The following is a 22824-nucleotide window of genomic DNA, read 5'->3' as shown; positions in this document are numbered from 1 at the left end:
ACCCCACAACCCACACTGCTGCAGAAAAATAAAAAAACACCTTTGGATTTTTCCAAATAATAACAAAGAACTTGGTTGATATTAGAGTCTTCTGCTTCCTCAAACAATCATGTGTCCATTACAAAGAATCTTTTCTATTTCTAATGACTCACAGAATAGGTTATATGAGTCAATTTATTCTTCCTCATCTCCTAAAACTTAAGAACGATCCTTACAAATGTGAAGGAGTGAATGCCCCAGTATGGACTAGAGCCAGGACCAGCTCCAGTTTGAAGGCAAAAACAGGTATATTCCTAAAATGCAACATATGTGTCTTTTGGTATGAAATGGACAGAGAGAGCATGCAGTCTCCACAGTGACCTTCTTGCTGTGAGGCGACACTGCTGCCTGATGCTAAGATTGAACCGCCTGCTGGTGCCATTTGGATACAATTCACTTTCTCTCTTGTGAGTGGGATGCCACTGGAGAGATAATAAAAGACATTTTTCACATTGCAAATCGTGTCTGTGGCGTTTTTTTTTTTTGTTGTTGTTTGTTTTTTTTTTTAATTTCCTGTTTATTTGGCATTCGTGGCATTCATAATTAATTGTCATGGGCTGACTGGGAAATATTCCACTCAGGGCCTGTACTGTCAGTAGCAATTTTCCTACATTGTTTACATTATGCAGTTCTGCATGCTGTCTTCCCATATGACATGCTACAAGGAATAAAATTAGAAAATTTCACATCCAACACTCGTTTTCATTCCAAGAGCTCTTGTCAGACAGGTCAGGCCATAATTGGGCTGACATTTTGTAGTCAGATCCCAGCAAACTGTCCCATAAAAGGATGGAAAATTGTTTCAACACAATTTCAGAGGGGGCAATTTTGATTGCAAACTCTAAGTTTAAAAAACCTTTGAGTTGAGATAATCAGTGTTTTCTGTTCTGGGGACACCCTGAGAGAAACTGCTCACTGGGGCGATCCTCGAGCACTACGTTCCCTCTTCAAGGGTTTTTCTCTGTTTGCCATAGAAATGTACAAGTGATGAAAGCCGGCCAGTGGTTCTGCACAACATACAGTAAGAACAACCAACTGTTCCAATCAGCTGTTTTTTAAAAATGGCATTTGGTAATGATGCAGTGGCTCATGTGTTTGACCAATGGCCATACACTAAAGTCACCCATGGTTCCTCTTGTGCTGGGAGAGTGCCAACACTGAAACCGAAGCTAAAAAAGTCCCTAGAAAAGCTACAATTGTTCCTGTGGTTCAGACACAATAAAAAAGGGTGTTCTTGGAACTAGGAATAGTTCCTCCGGTACAAAAATGCCTAATCAATCTCCATGCTTAAGTCACTTTTTTGTATTACATGAAGGCAGGCAATGTAAAACAATAAGGGTTTTAGGGAACAATTTCTTACAAAGTGTTGCTGTGAAAACTTTGTCAAAATATTGATTTAAGAATACATACTGATCTTGAATGGTTTCAATACTCAGTTTCCACAATATCGATACTCCGCTACCACCTGTACTTTCTCGCTCACTAATTGTTAATATTTACCACAGTCATTGTACTTTAATGGCATGTTATAGCCTCACCTAATAAAAGAAATTTAACTTGTATACCTTAAGTGTCAAATGTTCCCCATGGTATCAAAAATAGTAACGAATGTCAATATTTTCAAGATATCGCATCAAAGTCAGAAATTCCAGTATCATGACAACGCCCCCTGCATTATCTTTTTGCATACAGTGTAATATAGTGGAACATGCAGAAGTGGTTCCTTTACTATGTATTTTATCAAATTTTCCAAATCAAATTAAATAGGGTAGCCTCTTTTTGCTTTTAAAGTAATTTTCAAAAGGTTAGAGTGAAAGTCAGCACACAGCATCAGTGGATGAATAACGTACATTGTAAATTTATAAATTTACAATGTCTAGCTTTAAGGGAATTTCATTTTTTATGTTTACATCTGTGCTGAGGCTTGAAGAGTGTCATTTATTATTCTTTTGCAGAGAGAAAGACAGTGAAAAATGTATTCTATGAAAGAATAGCAGGGCATCAGAGCCCATTAAACATCATATCCTGAGCAAAATCAACAAACAAGTTTATCAAGCAGGCAACAACAGCAGTTTCTAAGAAACGCCTGACCTGTTTCTGCCACGGGCAACTGGTCTGTCTGGGAAATGAGTAAACACTGTCAGTTCTGCATGAGATTACTACCAGCCGGGGGCAAATGCACAGAGAGCAAGACAGCAGCAAACATTTTTTAAACAAATGTGCCTTTACATCACTGCTTTATGTCTAGTTTCAAACAAACGGTTTTATTATGCATGTCAGGCTGAAAGTTATTTTGCATAAAATAGAATCATAGAAGTCTTTGAAATAGATTACAGAGACGGCATTGGCCTCACAATCATCATCTGTCACATTATAGTAGCTCTGAAGTCATGGTAAGAACATTTCATGATGCAGCAAAGGTGTTCACTTTTTAACATTTTTAAATGTCTCTGTCATGTCAGGCTACTCTTACTGTAGATGTCAGCAAACTCAGTGTTTTCAGTACCCCGTATTCTTGTAGACATACTGTATCTGTGTATGATCTATACTTTGACACAAAGGGCAACAATTAAATATGAATATGTAAAACCTTATACAATGAAGGAAATAACAAGTATTTTTTTAATTAATGGTCAAATTTAAAGATACTGAACATTGTCATAAAATATGGTGGCACCCTTCATTAACCCACCTATTCTGAGCTTCCACATAATAACTCCATAAATTGCTGCTTTTGAAGCTGTTTACCAATATGAGCTTGTTCCAAAAAGTAACATGTTGAGAGTATTTTCAGCTTGTCTTCAACCTGTCATTTATTTGAAAGAAGTCTCCAGAGTCCTGACTAATTGTTACTGGCTAACAGCCCCGAAGAAAAACAAACTCAGAGACTGAACAGTGTCTCCATGGACCACTCTGATTGTCTTTGGTTGACAGTGTGGAGGACGAGTGCAGGCTGCTTCGTGTTTCTTCTGTCAACTTTTTAATAAACCACAATGATAATAAATCAATGTCCGTGCCTCTGGACCCTCATCTTCACCTTTTACAATCACGACTCTGTCTCAGACTTCTCTAAGGGAGTACCTGACTGCTTGAACTCTCAACGAAAGCATTGATGCCAAAAAAAAGTTCATTAGGGCAGTAAAGAGTGTGATAATTGTGACAACACTGGCTGTAACTAAGCCCTCCACTTTAGGCTTGACTGCCTCCTCCTTGGAATTTGAAAAAAGTCTCAAAAATGGTCAGGACTGGGAGGGGGCTAGGACATACCCAGTCATCCAAACGTGCCGCATCTCGATCAGCAGCACTTCCCTGCTCCACGCACACACAAATAATGCAGTCTGTTGGTGAGATAGTGGCAACAAGGGGCTGGTTTAGTGATGGCAGGCTGCTGCTACCAGGATCAGCCAAATGCAAAATTCAGCTATAGCCAGGTTTCAACCTTTAGAGGGCAGTCACATGCATATCTATACACAATATGTAGAATTATAATACTTTCACTCAAATGTCAAAAGTTTGACCTGAATCAATCAACAACACTACTAAGTACCCATATATATTGCTTTTCAACTGATTTGGTTTAAGGGTTATAGATATAGTTATAGTTACTGTTTTAAAAAACCCAAACTTGGTTTCACGCAGTTCCGGAAAAACGGTCATCTGGGGGAAAGTCCTGTGTTTGTTTGAACTATCCACCACCCCAACCTGCTTTCTGATGTGGCCTTTCAAGTATTTATTCTAGGCCTACTTCTTAACTTCTGTCGGCACATTGGTCACATGATTGCAGCATTCCCTATTATGTGGGTTAAATTGAATCCTTCTGCATTACTCTTAAAAGGTATACATATGAACAGTGCATGAGTACAGCCTAAATCTAGCAAGGCAGACATGTAACTATCAAGGGATAAGCTGCATAGCTCAAATGCAATCTCTATGTTTAGTTCAATAAATCCCTCAGTACTGATTTCTAAACCAGACATTTGATTAGATACTAAAAAAGCAGTAAAATAATCATCTCCTGAAGCTCTGAATACAGAAATGAACTAAATCCTGGGCCAGAAAGAGCTACAATGTGTTAGAATATTTTTATTTGGAGGTGTGAATCTTCTAATCAAGAACCACTTAAATAGTGATTTGAGTAAAAAAAAAAAAAAAATTATCAAAACTACCAGACCACAGAAGTTCTCAAAAAAAACCAGAATATATTCCCCTTCCACGAAATAATGAAAGAAAAAATGGACCAACAACACAATGACAGCAGTCTAAGTGTTATACACACAAGGGAATTAATAAGCAGAATCCATCATCAGCCTTTACTTTCACTGGAAAATCATCTTCCCGGTGGTCCCAGTGACGTTAGATGATTTCTATTAAGTAATACAACTTAAAAGCAACATCCATAAAACAACTGGCATCTACAGGTCATGCAGCTGTACATTAAACACTATTACATTACCTTTCACTAACCATCGGCAAACAGCCAACACAACAAGCTTTTGTGTGTTTTGTTAACATGATATTGGTTAATTAACATTCAGTTTTTCTGTCTCGATAGCTGTCCTTAACCCCTCTGATAACCTAGTGGGGAACCCTTTATGCGATTATCCCTGGGAAAACAAATGGGCTCCATAGCAACAGGTGCAATTTTTCACCATCCCGGTGTAAGGAGGGCTTTCGAAGCAGGCCGTTGCTGTTTCAAGTTGACCATTGGTCCGGATCACACTTTTCTCTTTCGCCTCTCGCAGCCTGGGGGTGCACCCACTAGGAATAAACAATGACCAACGTGCAAACATAACAGCATGAGAACATCCTGCATAGCCAAAAGGCCACCAGTTCACTCCCTTTAGGAGCCGACATGCCTCCGTCACCATCAGTGCTTGATGTTGAAGTGTCCTTGAGCAAAACAGTGACTCTCCACTTCATAATTCATTGCAATTCAGCCTGGAGACCAGCCTTCAGCCTATACCCACGCCTGAGAGGCAATTTACTTTGTAGTGTGCATCTGCCCTGTTGGCTTTGCCTTGTTCTGTGACACTGATGAGCCTGTTAGCATGACAGGCTACATATAATACATAACATAAAGAAATGCATGTGAATTAAGTGTCAATTAACATAGGGAAAATTAATATTGGGTCTATGGACAGAAAATCTAAAATGAATTTTGACATTATTGTCAACAGAGAAGAATTGTGCTATGTGTAAACCTTAGGAGAATAATAATCTGCTGTAGTGAACAAAAACAAGTTGTTTAAACCTGCAGCAAATATTATGATACTCAATATTATATCTTTGAAAAAATAACTTCATACACAATAGTCTACAGTATCATTTCACAAAATATGTTAAAATGTAATTTTATTTTAAATCACAGGGTTTCTCCACGCATTTATTTATTTGTGATTGCCACAACTAAATCATCCACCACCATAAATAGGACCCCAAAAATTTGGACCCAGACTGTTAATTAGGAGCCATATTGGAAAATATGTACTGTACATACATATTTATAGCGCACAAGGGGCAGAGATGGCGCAGCAGAACATCAGGCACATTGAAGGTGAAACTTAACTGCTGGGTCTAAAACTTTACTTTCACTTACAAACACCTGCAAATAGACTCTCATGCATTGATGTAATCTGATCAGCTGTGAAGGGATCTACAGATAAACTGTTCACACCGTAACTGCTGCACAGGATAAAAGAACACATAGAAACTCTGCTTGCTGCGCTGCGTCATTAACCTACATCAGATTTTAGAGTGAGAACACAATGACAAAATTAGATGACAATGATTTAACCCCCCTACACACACACACAACCCTTTTATCAAAATATTGCACAGATAATTAAGTGAACGTTTCTCCACATTAGATAAGGATTACAAGTCCAGTGGCAGCAAGACAAACCATCTTTGCTTTCACCATCTATGCTGCTCATGACCACATATTATAATTAAGATATAATGGTATAAAACAGAGGTGTCTTCACACCATGTTTTATTTCGGTCTTACATAAATTTTCATCCCACTTGTATTGAGGATGTTTTATTTTTAAAACCAATCTGAGTCATCTGGAATGATACATCAGAGATGAAAAAAGGAAGACGTATTCAGTGCAGAATACAAGCAGTGGTGTCATTGGTGGCTTTAAACTGGCTGACTCATTGCTCTTACTCCTACCAACAGCTCAACTTGTTAGCATTACCATCATCATTAAATGTTGGGCAATCAGCGCAGTCAGCATCCACACTGGCAGGACTCTAGACAGTGTCTGAAAATAACTGAAGTGATATATTTAAGGTGGTGTGTTGATTATGAGAAAGTAAGCCTTGATGCAGCTGAGTTTCTTTAATGCCCGTTCAACTCTTCAGCGGCTGATGTGAGTGAACACAGAGCGTCCATTAGTATTTGTATTTATAATTTGTTTTCACACATGCAATGACACAAACACACACCTCCACACACATACTGTGTCATTTCACTGCCAGGTTCCCACTTTCATTATCAGGGCAAGTATTTTATTTCATTTTATTAAGATTTTCATGCATTTTAGGCATGAAATCTGAGGGATGATACCCATCGAAATGATGTGAGAAGAGTCATAGTAGAATGCTTATACTGCTTTATGCTCAATTTTTATTGAATCCTTATGAAATTTTAGACGAGATTGTGACATTAAGGTATTTTTTGTCTCACTTTTTACGCTGTAGTTTCAGTCTAAACATCACCCAGATGTATCGTGTCATCCTTACCTCATCATGATGAATACAGTAGGTTAAGTCACATATTAGAACTTTATGCTCAATAATGACATGCTCGGATCGAATCTTTTTATTTGTGATCCATATATTCTATCAGAGTGAAACAATGTCAGCCCTGATGGGATCTACACATGTAAATTTAAAACAATAAAAACATACTTCTTGCATGAAATGAATGGACATTTAACCAAAGAAAAGGAAAAAGAAACTATTGCAGTGTAAGCACTCAGCTTTTGAATGTGAGAGGTGACAAAGGGGAAATTGTTTATCTTATCATTTTAACTTTCTCATTGCAGTCACGTGAAATAGAAATGCATTAGACAAACCTATAAAAATCCAAAAATATCACACAAAAAAAAACAACTTAAATGCATTTCAGATGATCAGACAGCAAACAGATTGAGATAACAAAAAACACATAAAATGTGTAAAAGAGGGGCAACCTAGTAGCCCGATGTCCGGTACGATATCAGCATTTCAAACCTCCCTGTTTCTCAATGTTTTAAGCTGTCAAAAATAAAAGTAAAAATGCCAACGAAGAAAAGAAAATCTCTAAAATATGTAAACAAGGCCAAGAGCTGCAGATCTTCCAAACCAGTCACAGAGGAGGAGGATGGTAAACACAGAGTGGACAAAGAAAAATCTGTTTTTAGAAACCATCGAAATGGGAATAAACTACCAATGCAGATCCAAACAGGAAGCTCAGATAAGTCTAACAGAAAATATCAAAATTGACTAGCCAGATGAGAAATGACTGTCTTTTTAAGGCATGTCCAGAATTACTAGAGGAGGTAGAAGAAATATGACACATACTGATAAGAGTCAGCATAAGCCAGGTATACCTTAAGTACCGCAATACACAAACAAATAATTGTACATGACATATGTCAGTGCAAATACTGATATGTACATCACACTGAAGAGTCCATGCTTTACTGAGGACTGAAAGCACCAAACATGTTTGAAACAACTTTCTTGGCAATTATCTTCTCAGTGCATCAGGGGACTAAAACAGCACTTCGGCTTGAGTGTGAAAAGCCTCTGAGGTGAGACGATCCGCAGCACTGCTTGCTGACAGTAAGCGGCGTCTGGGGAGCAGAGCTGAACTGACAGCAGTTTTCATGCCTGCTCAACTTAGCCAATCACAGAGATGTTTTAATGTCTTTCACACTCAAGCTTTTCTCTTTCTTTCTTGTAGGGAACACAAAGACACAGTTCAAATTTGGAGGACCAGTATTTGCCAGTAGCCAGTGTCTACTGTAGCATGGCGTTAAATCTCTACCCAGAAACCTAGATGTCCCACAAAATGAGTTTTCACCAAACCAATATTGGATAAGATACATTTTTAACCAAGACTTATGTCACTGTAATAAAATATTAAAAAAAAATGCTTTCTCCATCTCCCTATTTCTTTCTCTTTTCTGTGTTTTCAAATATTTCTACCCCCAAAACAAGGCTGTTTTGTCAAATTAAGAACTGTAAAATAACACAAATAGAGGCGAGGCAAAAACACCAGCCATCAATCTCTTCCCTGGCAGTGCTCGGGTACGAATGAGTGAGGAATGACACACTGAGGCAGAGGGAGTCTGAGCCCTCCATCAGCCTGACTGACGAGGTTTACAGAGCAGTTTAGTGCTAGCTAAACCATCACTGACATCCCCTCCATCATCCCTCAAAGTGCAAAGAGTAGCACAAAAAGCCCAGCCTGAAGAAGAGACAACCTCTGCAGGAGACACCCACTCAATCACAGTGTGTTATTTCATGGACTTTTAATCCAAAACATCTACCAAAATTACAGCCGTCTTTATTTTGCTACATGTTGGGAGTCTCATTTATTGTGATAATGGTGAGATCTAATTATTCTTTTCTGAACTCTCAATAAATGGTAATTGCATACTTTGCAAATGGTCAAGAATACAATCTGAAACATTCTATGTAGTGTCTCTGGTTTCCTCTACCCACGGAGTTACACTGCGTAACAGGTCAGCAACAGCTCGAGGAGTCATGTGAACCTGGTCTCTGAAGCCCTCTACCATGTTTACCGAACACATCAGAGACATTCCCAAGGATACAAGTTATTCGGTGCAATGTATTGCTCACAGCCACCACCACCTCAGTGCTTTGCATTATTTGCTATACCGACTTATTGGAGCATAGGCAAACTGACTGCCTTGACAGGCTCCAAGAAGTTACTGGATATCCATCAGGCTATTGTGCAATCATGCATTCTTCAAATACATTGAACTCTTTCACAAATCTTATTGATAGCCTAAAATTTCCATGAACACAAAATCAAAAGTGACAAACACTAGTGGATATACTAGTTCAGCTATGAAAAAATATTGTGTCTGATACAGGGAAATTAACTTTTTTGTCCACTTGCCACCACGGTTAGTTGATTCCAAAATCTTCCGGCCATTCAGTAGATTACCATAGTGACTTGGGATAGTGAATGAAGCAGCTTTGCATATTTTAATAGCATTTGAATGGTGCTAATTTCAAACCCTGGTCTGATATCATTAAGACATTCAGCATAACTGTGACCTCCAGCAGTACAGGCAGATATACTGTGGAAAAGATAACCTATGATGATGTCAACAGGTTTACGGAAAATTTAAGGGGAGTATTAAGATTAACATGACAAGTCACTAGGTGAGCAATGCACTCACACCTTCACATTTTTTAAAGGATTTCTTACCATCTGAGTTTATTCATTCATTCTTTCTATTGTGTATTTATTTGAGAAACATTTCAAATATGACTGAAAGAAGACACTGGATAGCATTAAGATTTAAAGAAAGGTTTTAACAAACTCGACTGACGATTTACTGTTTCAATATCTTAAACATAATGACATTTAGGGGAGCGCTCAGAGCCCTGATAATTTTATGACTCCATTGTTACAGCCTATCAGATAATTCAGCAATATTTTAGAAGAGAGTGCTTCACCAACCGTCTGACATCATTAATCGTGAATTTATGTCAGCTGCACAGTTAAGAGGTTTTGGTGGAAAGCAACACAGAGGAGGCAGAGACTTTCTGCTATGGCAGCCAGCAGAGATTGATGACCAAGGTTACATCTAGCAACTAAAAATCTATAAAATAATAACATCTAGAAATGAATAATTCATCCACTTTGTCTTCTGGTAGTCAGTGTTAACGACAGTACTGTGCAAAAGTCTTAGGCCACCTTAAACTTTGTTATTTTAGTAATATTATAATAGGCTTACATATTTCTTAGTAGTCTCTTTACTAAATTACAACTAGAACATACAGGAAATATGTATACAGTATTAAAAATGTAAATATGTCAGAAAAAACAACTTAATCAGGCTAAAGTTGCAAGTCCTGAACTCTCTTCGGCAGAAAATATTAGACTTACAATACTAATCTTGTGGTATAAGATTATTTTAGAAAACTTCAAGATAGTCTGCCCAAGAGAGTTTAAGAAGTACGTGTAAAGGAAGGTCACAATAAATACTGACTTCAGTTTGAAGAAGCCATTTTGTTCTGACTTTTTGTGTGTGTGTGTGTGTGTGTGCGTGCGTGCGTGCGTGTGTGTGTTTTATTGCATTGCTCATGTTCTCTGTATTTTTTGTTTGTGTCTTAACAAACAGACTAATGTAAGGTAGGCTATGTGGAGGTAGATAAGACAGTCTTTTATGTCTTGGTTTGTACAAATAAAGTTAAGCACAAATCCTAGATTACTCCACGAATAAAAAGCAATGTTTTTATGATATATCTCTTGTAATTAAGCAGACTTATTAAATACTGTAGCCTAACTACATCGTGTTAGTCTTTTCAGATTTTTGCCTTTATCTAAATTGTCAATTGAACGCACCCTGTCTTCATATTCAGCATGTCATGACACCAAAATAACGGGCAGCAGTCATGGTGAACAAACTGTAGGCTAATTGTAGTCATCACTTATTGCTCCAGTCTGGTCTAAATTTGGACTTGTTCTCCATAACTTAATCCTTTTTTTTTTTTTTAATTTAAGTAAACAAGTGCGCCGAGTTAAGGTATGGTTTGTCAAGACACTTCAGGTGGTAAACAGTTTACCGTTTTAACGGGGAGGGCCAGGACATGCGGGGTTTCTTCAGCCCGGGTCGCAGCTTCTCCAGGGTCCGGTTGCGGCACAGGTAGCGCTCGGTGTCCGAGTTGAAGCGCTGTTTGATCCGTATGTGAGTCCTGGGTTGCCGCCACAGATGTTTTGGCGGCTTGGCGAGACCCGCTCCCTCTCTGCTCAACGTGGCACACTCCATTTTTTACTTTTGCTCGTTTTCTTGCGATATACACTGAGTTTTGAATGAAGAAAAGCGTTGAGGAACCGGCTGTCTGCGAGTCTGAGGAGCACGCCCCGCGCTTCAAACCGTTATATTGACAGAGAGCTGCGCGCGCGGCATTGTAGTGCGCTGCTGCTGTCTACGAGCAGGAGTGCTGAAAACGACTCTGAGCCGCGCAGTCAGTATACAGCTCTCTGTGTCTCTCTCTCTCCGCCTTCACTCTCTGTTCATCTTTGTCTTAGTGTATCTCTCCTTTTATAGTCGTCATTGTTCGCTGGTCACTCTCTACGTCAGTTTTCCATCTGTTTCTTGGTCACACTGCCAATCATCACTATTCATCCAAAATCAACACAAAAAAATGTAGGCAGGCCCACATACATTTCATCTGCAAGCTGTTCGACCTCTCTGTCCTCTGTTAGAAAAACTCTTCGTTTTGGTGAAACATTAATAAATTAGTGGACAGATATTAAATTAAAGGACAACAATTTGGTTGACACTGTAGCCTACGTCAAGTCAGTTATATGGGATAATATATACAGCCTATGCTAGTTTAGTTTCTTAATATATGTAGGCTATGTTTGCTGATTCATTTGAAAAGTGCCGTTTGGACAAGAAAAAAATTAAGTTGAAGGCATCACTTAGGGCTCTGCAAAATTCACTTCAATTCACTCTTTCTTGCCAGTATAATCCACTCGTATCTTAATTACTTCCAAGGGAGTCCAGAGTAAATATACTAAAACAAGTGTACACAGGTACAACATTTCAGTTAATAGCCTCAGTGGCGCCCCTATGGGAAGGCCGGAGGGGCCATAGCGCACCTGATACAACTGATTCTTCGCTAAGACTGGCCAATCACAGTACAGCATCAGCTCGGTCCAACAAAGGTCTGACAACAACACAGTATGCTCCATAGACTGTCATGCTATCGTTTCAGATTTCCTTCATTTTCAGGCTGGTTTTAGATTTTCAGCTAAATGTTGTACCTTGGACATGTGTTTTACTGATACTCATTACCTGGAGAGGTTGAAATGGGTTAGCCAGGTAATGTTAGCCAGCATGTAGCACCTACTGAATGTTTACACATGCTGAATAAAGACCTATCCTACCCTGCTCTACAGGAACCAGTAAAGAGAAAAACTTCAACCAGCTGTGTTTCATCACATTGTATAAAGATAAACAGGAGATTTGCATGCCACACCCTTGTGCAGACCACAGACCTATACATTGGTGGAGACTTACAATATACAAATAAACAACCTAAAAAAAATCGCTTCATAACAGTAAAGTTTTTTAACCGCTTTGAAAAACATGAAAAAGTGGCACTGTCCGTGTTTTCACTCATTAACTCCACAGGCAGAAGAAGAAGCAAGTCAACATCATCTATGAAGTATTTTTACACAAAAAAGAGCATGAGCAGTGAGACAAATGGCTTTGTTAGTCTCTACCTATGGCATTTCTCAATGCACATGTGCAATTTCAGACTGACTGGGCAAACCAGTGAGGAGATAATTGCGTAGACAGACAGACAGACAGACAGAGTTGTCTTCATTTTATAGTAGGATTAACTATGAAATAAGAAACCAAAGTGTATCCATATGACTCTTTAACTCTCTGTTTTGATATAGCTCTCAACTAGCTGATATACTACAACACCACAATAAAGGTCTTGAAATTTACTTCAGGCTTTTGGTTTAGGTGTGCCAACCAAAGATTTTCAGTGGCTCTGTCTGATCCCCCCATGAAAAATTTCTGGGCGCTCATTAGTTGACTTGTAAACCTAATTGATTTTAGACTGCGGCACCATAGATAATAAAAGGCTATGCTTGAATACTCATGCTGATTTTGCACAGCCATTTGGGGCTGTATGGAAACCATTTTAACATTTCTGTCATGCACTGAGGGCCAATGACATTTTAAGATAACTTGTAAAATGATAAATGGATTGCTCAGATTGCTCAATCTGATGAAAACTGTCATTGGTATTTATAAATTTAAGCCAGTTTTGATTAAGTACGGCGCGTTTCAGTAGACAACAAAACATTTTATTAAACTAGTAGCCTGCAGTTCTTTAATTACTTACTAAAAGATTTGGCTGCAGGCCATAAATTCTAATAAATTCAGTTTTATTAGCATGGTGGGAAAGCAACTTTCAAATGACAAAATTATGTTCACTCCTATCATTCATGTCTGGAGAGCACACACATAGTATATGATGTTTCTAAATGTTCCAGCGTGAAGACTATAAACTGTTGTATCCAAAGAGGAAAAAGAGATACAGTATTGTATAGACAGGAAAAGACACACACACACCTCTGATCTTTTAGTGAAAGGGTTCTTCCTGCTTCTGCAATTACCAGGCATATAAGAGAAAGAAGGCTTTCATTATCACCTGAGAACACCAAACACATTCTGCCCTTCTTCAGCGTGTGTGTGCGTCATTCACTCAGAAAGCTTCAGTTGTTCAGACAGAAACCCTGATGTTTTCTCCCTGTTCACCTGTACTGAACCAAATACTGACATACAAGGAGAGGAGTCAGAGCTAATGAGCTGACATAACTCTGCCCGCTGACCTTAGACAGAGGAAGGAAGGAAGGAAGGAAGAGAGAGAGATAGAAAGCTGGGTTCTGTTGTTAGAAATAACTGTATTGCAAGATTTTCATGGATTTTGCTCCTTTTCCATCACACTGACTGATCAACAAAATATCCTAGAAAAAGCATCAGCGCAGAGCTGGATACACACCATTTGCCTTGGTGATGCAGGGCAACAGATGCTCCAAATCAAAACCAAACACACCAAAACAATAACTCCTTATGATGAATTACAAAAAACCCATTCTTTTCAGAAGACAATATGTTGCATGAACTTCACCAAGCAGCATTCAAAATGCGCTAATGTGGTAGTTGCACCAACAATCAACAGTGTTACAAAAGCATAAGAATCAGCAGCAAAAGCTCTTGATCCTCATAATATGTAATGCAAAGCAATGCAAACCACCAAGAGCAGCTTTCATTCTGTTAAATTAATTAAGCAAAAGAAGTGTGTATGTGTGTCACTGACCGGTGGTCATCACGACTGGCCAATGCTCGGCTGTACAGCACTTCCAGACGGTCCAGAGGCAGAGCGTGTGTTGCAGACATCCGCCGCGTGTCACATGGGTGCTCCTGGCAGGAGTGTCTTCTTGACAGAGGAGGCAGCTGCACTGACCCAGAGAAACGCCGCCGCACCACCTGGTGGACCACAGGCAGGGACTCCCGGCGACCCTGCACCCAGAGAGAAAGAGAGAGAAAGAACACACGTGTTCAAAATGTCAGTCATCAATGCATAACAAACAGAGAAAATGAAAACTCAACATACAATGTAGTAAATATGCCTAACTAAAACATATAATAATACAGCAGCCCTGCAATAAACTCTGAAGCTATAAAGGTTATAATGTTCAATTTTCTTTGAAAGGTTTTAGAGAGGTATTTGTTCAACTTAATAATGATTTGGATGCTGGACTTTGTTTGTTGTGCTGTTACTTGTATTTCATTATACTGAGAGGTGTTTCTAATACTTAGCCAACCTGAATGATATCAATCAGCAACACTTTATGTCACAAATGCCTCTCTGTATGATGCATATATAATTCAGCAGATTTTTCCAACTGTGCCAGTATTATGGCTCTATTTGGCTACCTTAGTCTGGCAATCAGTGGATGGGCACAATACATTTTGTACACATTATTTTTTTATATTTTTTATTTTCAAATTAACTGACCTATTCACTTAACTTATTAACTAAATTCAAATGGCGTAAGGATTGATACTATGATTTATAGATCAGATATTTTACTGCATTTTATAGCTACAGCTGCATTTTAGTTGAAAATGCTTTTATTAATTAAGATTTTTCCCTGGCTACTTTATTGGTGAAAAAAGCTCTATTCTGATGCTTTGTAAATCCTTCCCCTGTTGTAGGCTAGATTTGGCAAGTGGGCCAAAACTCGAGTATCACTGCTCTAGCACCACCATGAGGTCAAAATTTCAATGTGTCCAATACATTTGTTAATGACCTGTACAAGTAACATTTCCATTAGTCTCAGCTGTACTTTGTGCTAGTTAGCAGAAGTTAGCCTGTTGATATGATAAACTAAGATGGTAAACATCAGCATGTTAGCATTGTCATTAGCCTCATTTCCATCAAGGTTCAGCTCAGTTTGTTACATATTAGAACAGTTATTTTTGCATTTCCATTATCAAACACGTGGATGGTACCATTCTTCGTCATCCCTCCGTTGAGGTGCCTGGATCACTGATTTTATACTAAAAGGTGCTTGCTTGAAACACAGCAGTCCGCTGACTGGTCAAGAGAGAATCATCACTCCTGTTCGACTCAGACTCAATGCGCACACTAGTTTTTTTAAAAGTATCCAATTGATTGTGACAGAGTGCAAACATTCCAGCTTGTTCTTCTTGTGTCAAAAATGTTGGTGTGTAACCCTGCTCTGTGGACTATCAGTGAGGCGCAGAAGAGGAAATACAGAGCTGGATGCAGCCACAACGTGGCTATTGGGCCTACTTTCCAGTAACAACCCTACCTACATTTAAGAGAACTGTTTACAGTGGTAAGGCTGAATAGATCTAGGGTTTTGGTACATGTCCGTACAATTACAGACCTGTCCTGAACGCGTTGAGTCGCAACACAACAATTGTGAGCATGTTAGCATGCCAATACTAGCATTTAGCTCAAAGCACCACTGGACAGTGCAGCCTCACAGAGCCACGAGAAAACCGCTGAAAATGACGGGTGCTCCTCAGGAATCATCCAGCTGTAAGTGTTTGACAGCACTTCAGAGGCACAGCGTTTGCAGCTGAGACGCTTTGATTGCATCTGGTTGCTATGATACAAAATATCCACAGAAGTTAACATGACGGCACAATGGTAGAGTACCTGCTCTGGATAAAGGGAATGCCATATAATGCAGGAAAAAGGGACAACCCCCCCTGGTCTGTGTCAGTTTATAAGAGGAAGCATGGTATAGTTTTTATTGACAGATTTAGCCACAATTGATATTTGGAACTTGTTAATATTGGATGTATCAGCTCATCTTTGCAGTGGCCTGTTGGTCCCTCCTCCACTGTGACCGGGCTGCTACAGCGACAGTAACAAGTGAGTGAAGCAATTTTTTACCGACATTTAACATTTTTTAACTGACCTCAGAAAAAGAAAAAAAATGCTTTGGTGGACATATCCCCCATGCTCTCGTTTGGTCTTCCACCACTTGACTAACCTTACAAAACAATAATTGTACACCTTACATCTGAACAATAACACTAATGTCTCAGATTTCCATTAATAAAACATTGGAGTTTGACTTTAATGTCTCCCACAAATTACAAGATCTAATCAGTTACAACTACCATATGAGTGAAAAACATCACTGTTTATGCATGAATATATTCTGTATACAAATGATGTAGTAGTCCAAATGAGAATCATCAGAGTCCTGACACAACAAACTAAGTTCTAAAATTAATTAGATTTCTCAATTTAAAATAGTTTAACAAATAACTGAATCAATAATGAATTTACACGTTAGTCCAAAGATGGGTGGCATCTGCCCGATCTGCCCTGTGGTTATTGCAGGCGTAGCACAAACACTTTTCACATCTGACACTAAGTAAGTAGTTTGTTTGTCTCCTTCCCAGGCCATTAAATTGGCTTTTCTTCCATGTTCTCTTTGCAAATCCATTTAATATCAGTTAATGCACTCTGATTGCAGATTGCAGCGGTGAAAGGCGACAGCGGCTTTGTCTGCAAATCCAGTGTGAAATCCTGCTTGCGTGTGTGTGTATGTTTGTGTGTGTGTGTATATTTTTAAAAGTACAAAACCAAAACGACTTCTCCTCATTTAAAAGTGTCAAATGATATTGAGTTAGCCAAGATAACACAAAACCCCAAAAAATCCATGTTCATTTTAGTCCAGGCCCAGGTAGCTATGTCATTTGTGCCTCAGCTGAGGCGGCGGAGTTGTCACCTGGTGAGAGGTGTTCAGAGAGCGGTGATGGGTATTGATCTGCCATCACAGAAACTGCAACAGCAAGTCTCATTTCCCTGCTTGTTGTCGTCAAGCGTCAAAAACCAAACATTTCATGACGGGCCACCTCAAGCTGCGATACGCACCCATCAGGTCAGGCAGTCTTTGTGTCCGGTACTATTGGATATCAATACGACGTTTCCCTGTGTATCTAAAGATCTTGAGGTAACTGTTTTTCTCTTTGGTTATTTTCTTCCAGTCAGATAAAACAAATGGTTTTAACCTGTGTAACAGACATAAAGCTCCACAAACTTGGGAGTTGATCAAATGGTTGCTCTTTCCTGGAAGACATCAATAGTGCTGCACTTGGCTGTTCAGATGAAAAGTGACAAAAATAGTTAAGAATGTGAAAAGAGAGCTGGAGAAAGAAGTTAAACCTTTCTGGGCAATCAGGGATTGAAATGATGAATTCTTGACTTTGACAGATAAATTGTTGTACACATATTTGACCTCAGTTCGGTGTAGTCAAGCAGTTGTTTTGTTTTCTTTTCTTTTCTTTTCTTTTCTTTGCTAGTCAGTGTGCTTCTTATGATGTTTTGGTCTCCAGATTTTGCTGCAGAGTGAGTGCTTTCGACTTCCATGCCGCTCTTCAATTCCAGCAGCTGCGGCACAGAGGAGATACTTGGTACAGAGGGAGAGAGAGACTGCTCTTCCCCTTAGAAGTGGTGAATTTACAGTTCAGAGCAAGAAAATACGCTGCAGTTGCTGGCTTTTGTTTGTTATCTAGTGCTGTCAAAAAATACTATTGCACATACACGATTTGTTGTTAGCGTCGTTAGTTTATTATTTTACATGAATGTCGTGTCACACTGAATGTCCCACTGAGCCCACTTCAAACTTTAAAACTTCATATGGAAAACAAAATGAATTTTCAAATATTCATATTGAACAGCCAAATCCGATTCAAGTTATATCACTCTTTGGGTTGAGTTGGGTAGAACCCTATTTTTAGCCCAATTAAACAATTAAACATCCTCACCTCCAACTGCTTTTTCTGCTGATGAAGTCCATGTGATAAGGGCAAAAGCTCCAGAACAAATGGACCTTGAGTCGTTGCCGAGAATGAACAGTCAAGCTCACCATCAAGCAAGTTGAAGGGACGCTCCTTTAAAGTAACACCAGGCTACTTTAATTGTTATGTATTTTATCATCTTTGGAACTATAGTTACACACAGGGATTAATGAAATTTCATCTATTTTAATATAAACCTTATTTAAATGACAAATGTTCTGATAAGAACTACTGATTTCCACAAAATTCACACTCTCAGATAATTCACTTCCTGCACTGCAGTACATTCACATGCACTCAAGAAACCGGGTTACACTGAGAAACCAGGATATGCAAACCATCATAACCAGTCAGAATTTAAAAAAAACGTCCAATGCTCACAAGTGAAAATAATTAGATTTCATACTTTTTGTTAGTGTCAGTTTTTGATTGACTTTGGATGGAATTATTTTAAATGAGAGGATGAGTTGCTGCATGTTTCATTCATCAAGTTGATCAGATGCCATTGGAAGTCTTTGGTTTTTAAAAAAAGTTACCAGTACACATACATACATACATACATACATGTAAATAGACTATAAACATAATGGATGTTGCAACGGTGACGTCACCCATTTGTTTGTGGTAAGGCTATTAAAGGAAGGCATAACACATGCACAATGTGACATGAACTGCGATGTTGAAGAGTTACAGCAGAAAGTACTAGAAATGAAGGGATGGTGTCGGCTTAGGTGTTTCTTTTGTGCACGCTTTTTTAGCCTCTTTGGGTGCACTTGGTTGGACAGACGTTTTTGGATGTGCTCAAATGAGTGGAGGCCAATATACAATAGCTCCATTTAAAAAGCATTTGTTCACTGTCGTTTATTAGGGATCTTTTCAATGATTGCAGAACTGTTATTCTCACCCATATCTTTATTTTCATATTGAATATATTTAAACCCAAGGTGACTGTGGATGCCTCAGTGAAATGAACCAGTCATCGCCATGTTTTATGATGGAGCAAGACGTGACCTAAAGTGACCAGGTTTGGACAAGAAGGTGGAGCTGGGGAGGAGCAAGGGCTGGATCCAATTCATGTGCCTAGCAGACTAGACTTTCTTACTCGTGAAATACTGCTGCTTTGTCAGTGATGTTGGCATCAGACACAGAGGCAGAGAGACACCTTTTACGGCAGTATGATGAGAATTAGTTTTAGAGGCAGTGGTAATGGTCAAACTGTTGGTGATATGATATGCAGCGGGAAGCAGGCAGCGGGCAATTATAACACTGCTGACAGCTACCATAAAAAAAAAGAGTCCCTATTTTGAGGGCAGGAGGGGAGGTAGATGGTCAAACAAAGTCAGGACTTTCACCCGAGAGCCCAATGTTCTTTTCTCATGTGAAAGTCAAGGCTATCCATGATTTTTTTTTTGTTTTAAATATAAACCTAATAACATGCTTTTGTTGCCTAAACCTGAGGAAATAACATACAAACTTAGATTGTAGCTTTATTTTGAAAAAGTATGCATGCGTCTAGCACAAAGTGTGCATTTCCTGAAGATGAAAATGTATTTTGAAAATACACATTGCATATAAAATACATAACTTAACATGGCATCCCAAAACGTCCAAAACAGACACAGGAAAGTACCAGCACCTCATACCCAACAAGGAGGTTTTGAGGTTACTTTATTGTACTCAAAGGTACACACACACACAAACACACACGCACACGCACATTCCAAAGCTGCCAAGTGCATCATCTTGTGCTAGCTTTGTTCAGTTTTGCAGTAGCTGCAGGTACAAAAGTATTTCTATATTCTGCACCTGGGGCCCACAAGCCAATGGCCAACCAAAGAAGCTGGAATCCTCTATTTAAGAGATGGGAACAGTCCTGAAGAATAGAGCTGGCATTATGCTGCAGCTATGACGTGTAATGAGCTGACAGGTTGAGTTGAGACTCATCTATAAGCTTATAGCCCACTTGACAACTTGGGTTAAAGAGATTTTGTTCCTCAGAGACAGGTCAGCAAACCATGATGCAAGTAAAAAAGACAAAATACATTCAATAAAAGTCTGATAAATGAGGGTCATAGAGATTTTATCAATATAAAAACAAGACAGTTTTCTAAGACAAAACAAATGCTGATGCTCTTTTACACACTGCCTGGCAATTTTTTTCCATTCAAAGCAACTGCATTTGACAAGTTGGGATAAGAACATGTTTAGCTGACAGCCTGTCACTCAAGGCTACCACACCCTCAATTCTGCATAAATTAGAGCCTTCATAAAATGTAAAGTGCTAAGTTATATAAAAATTCTCTCCCTAAAGTTGTCACAAAGGAGGAAATAAGCTTAAGAGATCAAAAGAGACCAAAACCAATATTTTTGTACCAGGCTGTAAACATGCCCCGAAAGCTTAGCATACAGATGAAGGGAAACGGAGAGATGAAGAGAGACTACAGGAACAGGGTTTCTTGTTTGCATGACATTTTTAAAAGTATCAGACCATAACCCAGTTACACAGGTGCATGTTAACACACGGTGGGTTTTGGGTCAACACATATGATAAAAGTAATTTACTTTTCATAATAAACTGGTTCCCTTTGGGGTTTTTTTCAGACTCACTGACTGAATATTTGTGTCAGAACAGCGACTGAATTAACAGTAGTTTCCTCTGTATCGCTGCACACTGCTGTTTTTTCAAGCGCTCACACTGATCTGATATCTTCCCTCCCACGTTGACATTTTGCAGGTATGACATTTTAACCTGACAACTGCACAATACACCTTCATTTACAAGTTTCTGCTTTGCTTTAACATGTTGTTTTCCTTATTATTTTTAGCTGAGGGACACATTTTTTTTACAGCCAATCAGAGAGAACACAGCTGGTTGTCTTATCACCTGGCCAATCTCCTGCCACGCAACACACAAGACGTGAGAATGAGTCGGCTGGTGTGTGGTCAGATGGGACAACAGGTGCTCTGCTTTTAAAAAAAAACAATGAGATGATGGGACTCATCCTCATCACGGTTCTCCATTAATCAAGAGTGTTTCAATGCTCATGACTCACTATCTGTCCCAAAGTCCTTGTTGTATTTTTCAGCACAGTGTGGCAGGACACAGTGGGAATCAAACTCCAACCCTTAGCCGCATCAGTGTTCAAGTCACGAAGTAGTGGCTCAGTGCAGTACAGATGAATGTGGTTTAGTAGTAGTAGTAGTAGTAACGAAATATTGGAAAAACCTTATCTAGCATGGAAAAAAAAACAAAACAAAAAAACCCCCAAACAAACCCAAAAACATTACAGAGAAAAGCCTAGCCTTTCAAAATAAAGCAAAATGAAACGTTGTGACGACAGTGGTATCGAACGACAAACCTTAAATCACTGAGACAGTAAAACATTGTAAAAAATATATACCTGCTTACAATGGGGCAATGTTAATTTACTAACTACTTAAAGGATGACTTTGATATTTTTCAGTCTGGACTCTGTTTCCCATATTTTGGGTCTAAGTGACTAATGGGAACAACAATTTTTGTTACTGGTCCAGTACTGAGCGACAGGGTAGCAGACAGCAGCTGTGAATTAGGCTGCAGTGTAACCATTTGGGGCATTTATGCACCATCAGTTAACGTCCACTAAAAGTTTTGGTTTTTTTGCCACTGACATGCACAGGTTGTTATTCTGACTGTCTGACAACTTATGGAATGGATGCCTACAGAGACGCTATTGCCAAACCAACAAGACTCCATTTAAATAATCAATATTTTTAGCATATATAGAGTTTCGCATTTTTTGAATCTAATTTGTTGAATTTAGGGTGTATTTCAACCAAACCAGAGTTGGTGACTGTTAAAAGTATGGAAAAATTACCCAAGATGTTTCTGTAAAATTTGTTTTGTTTCTGCTGACTTTCAATGAAGTCCGTTTTACAAAAACCCCCCCCCCCCCCCCCCCCCCCCCCCCCCCCCCCCCCCCCCCCCCCCCCCCCCCCCCCCCCCCAAAAAAAAAGACAGTTTATTTAAAAGGAGTCTGGTGGGTTTGGCAATGGCAATTTTGGGGGCTGATTCTGGTTAACGAAAAAGTATCTTACTCTTTTACAAAAACATGTTTCTGTAGAGATGTTTTCCATAATGTTTTCAATAACAATAACTAATAATCTGAGCCTGTCAGTGGCAAAAACAAGCAATTTTAGAGGATGTAAATGGACATTGCACAAATGCCCCTAGCAGTTACTCTGCAGCCTGTTTCACTGATGCCAGCTGCAGTCCTGTCACCAAATACTGGACCAAATTCAATAACTGTTGTTCCCATTAGTCACTCAGAAACAAACACATGGGAAAATATGGCCCATGTTGAAAAATACCAGTTACCCTTTAAGTGAAATTCTGAAGTACTTGTACTTTGAGTATTTTCATTTCATGCTACTTAATACTCCTACTCCACAACATTTTTTTTATGGAGTGTTATGCTCTGTGCTATCCAAAGTGGAACAATCCAACAGAAGGTCTACCATCTGCTGTAGTAAATAAAGTTTGAGTTCAGTTGTAGCTTCTCAAGAAGGTCTTATTAATAATTTCATTTCCATTTTAACAATTTGTTTTATTTTCCATCTTAGATTTACGATCCAGTAAACCATTTTCTCTTCTGATACTGACTCTCTTTCT

The 22824-nt window shown here is 39.0% G+C and overlaps 1 protein-coding gene across 2 annotated transcripts in view; it reads right to left on the bottom strand.

Annotated features, from left to right (window-relative positions):
* The window catches only part of LOC121965149 (cAMP-specific 3',5'-cyclic phosphodiesterase 4D-like), a 118115-nt gene that overhangs the window by 80998 nt on the left and 14293 nt on the right, over positions 1–22824 (bottom strand). Inside the window, exon 3 of one of the 2 annotated variants that reach the window (XM_042515318.1) lies at positions 14140–14342. In XM_042515318.1, coding sequence (XP_042371252.1) covers positions 14140–14342 — 203 coding nt within the window. Of the gene's footprint in view, positions 1–10857; positions 11156–14139; positions 14343–22824 lie in introns of those variants that run through there. The other variant, XM_042515324.1, reaches the window with a different exon arrangement.

This window comes from Plectropomus leopardus, chromosome 3, assembly GCF_008729295.1.
Source record: "Plectropomus leopardus isolate mb chromosome 3, YSFRI_Pleo_2.0, whole genome shotgun sequence".
Classification (NCBI taxonomy): domain Eukaryota; kingdom Metazoa; phylum Chordata; class Actinopteri; order Perciformes; family Serranidae; genus Plectropomus; species Plectropomus leopardus.
The sequence above is the reverse complement of the archived record's forward strand: the minus strand, read 5'-3'. Positions and strand labels throughout refer to the sequence as shown.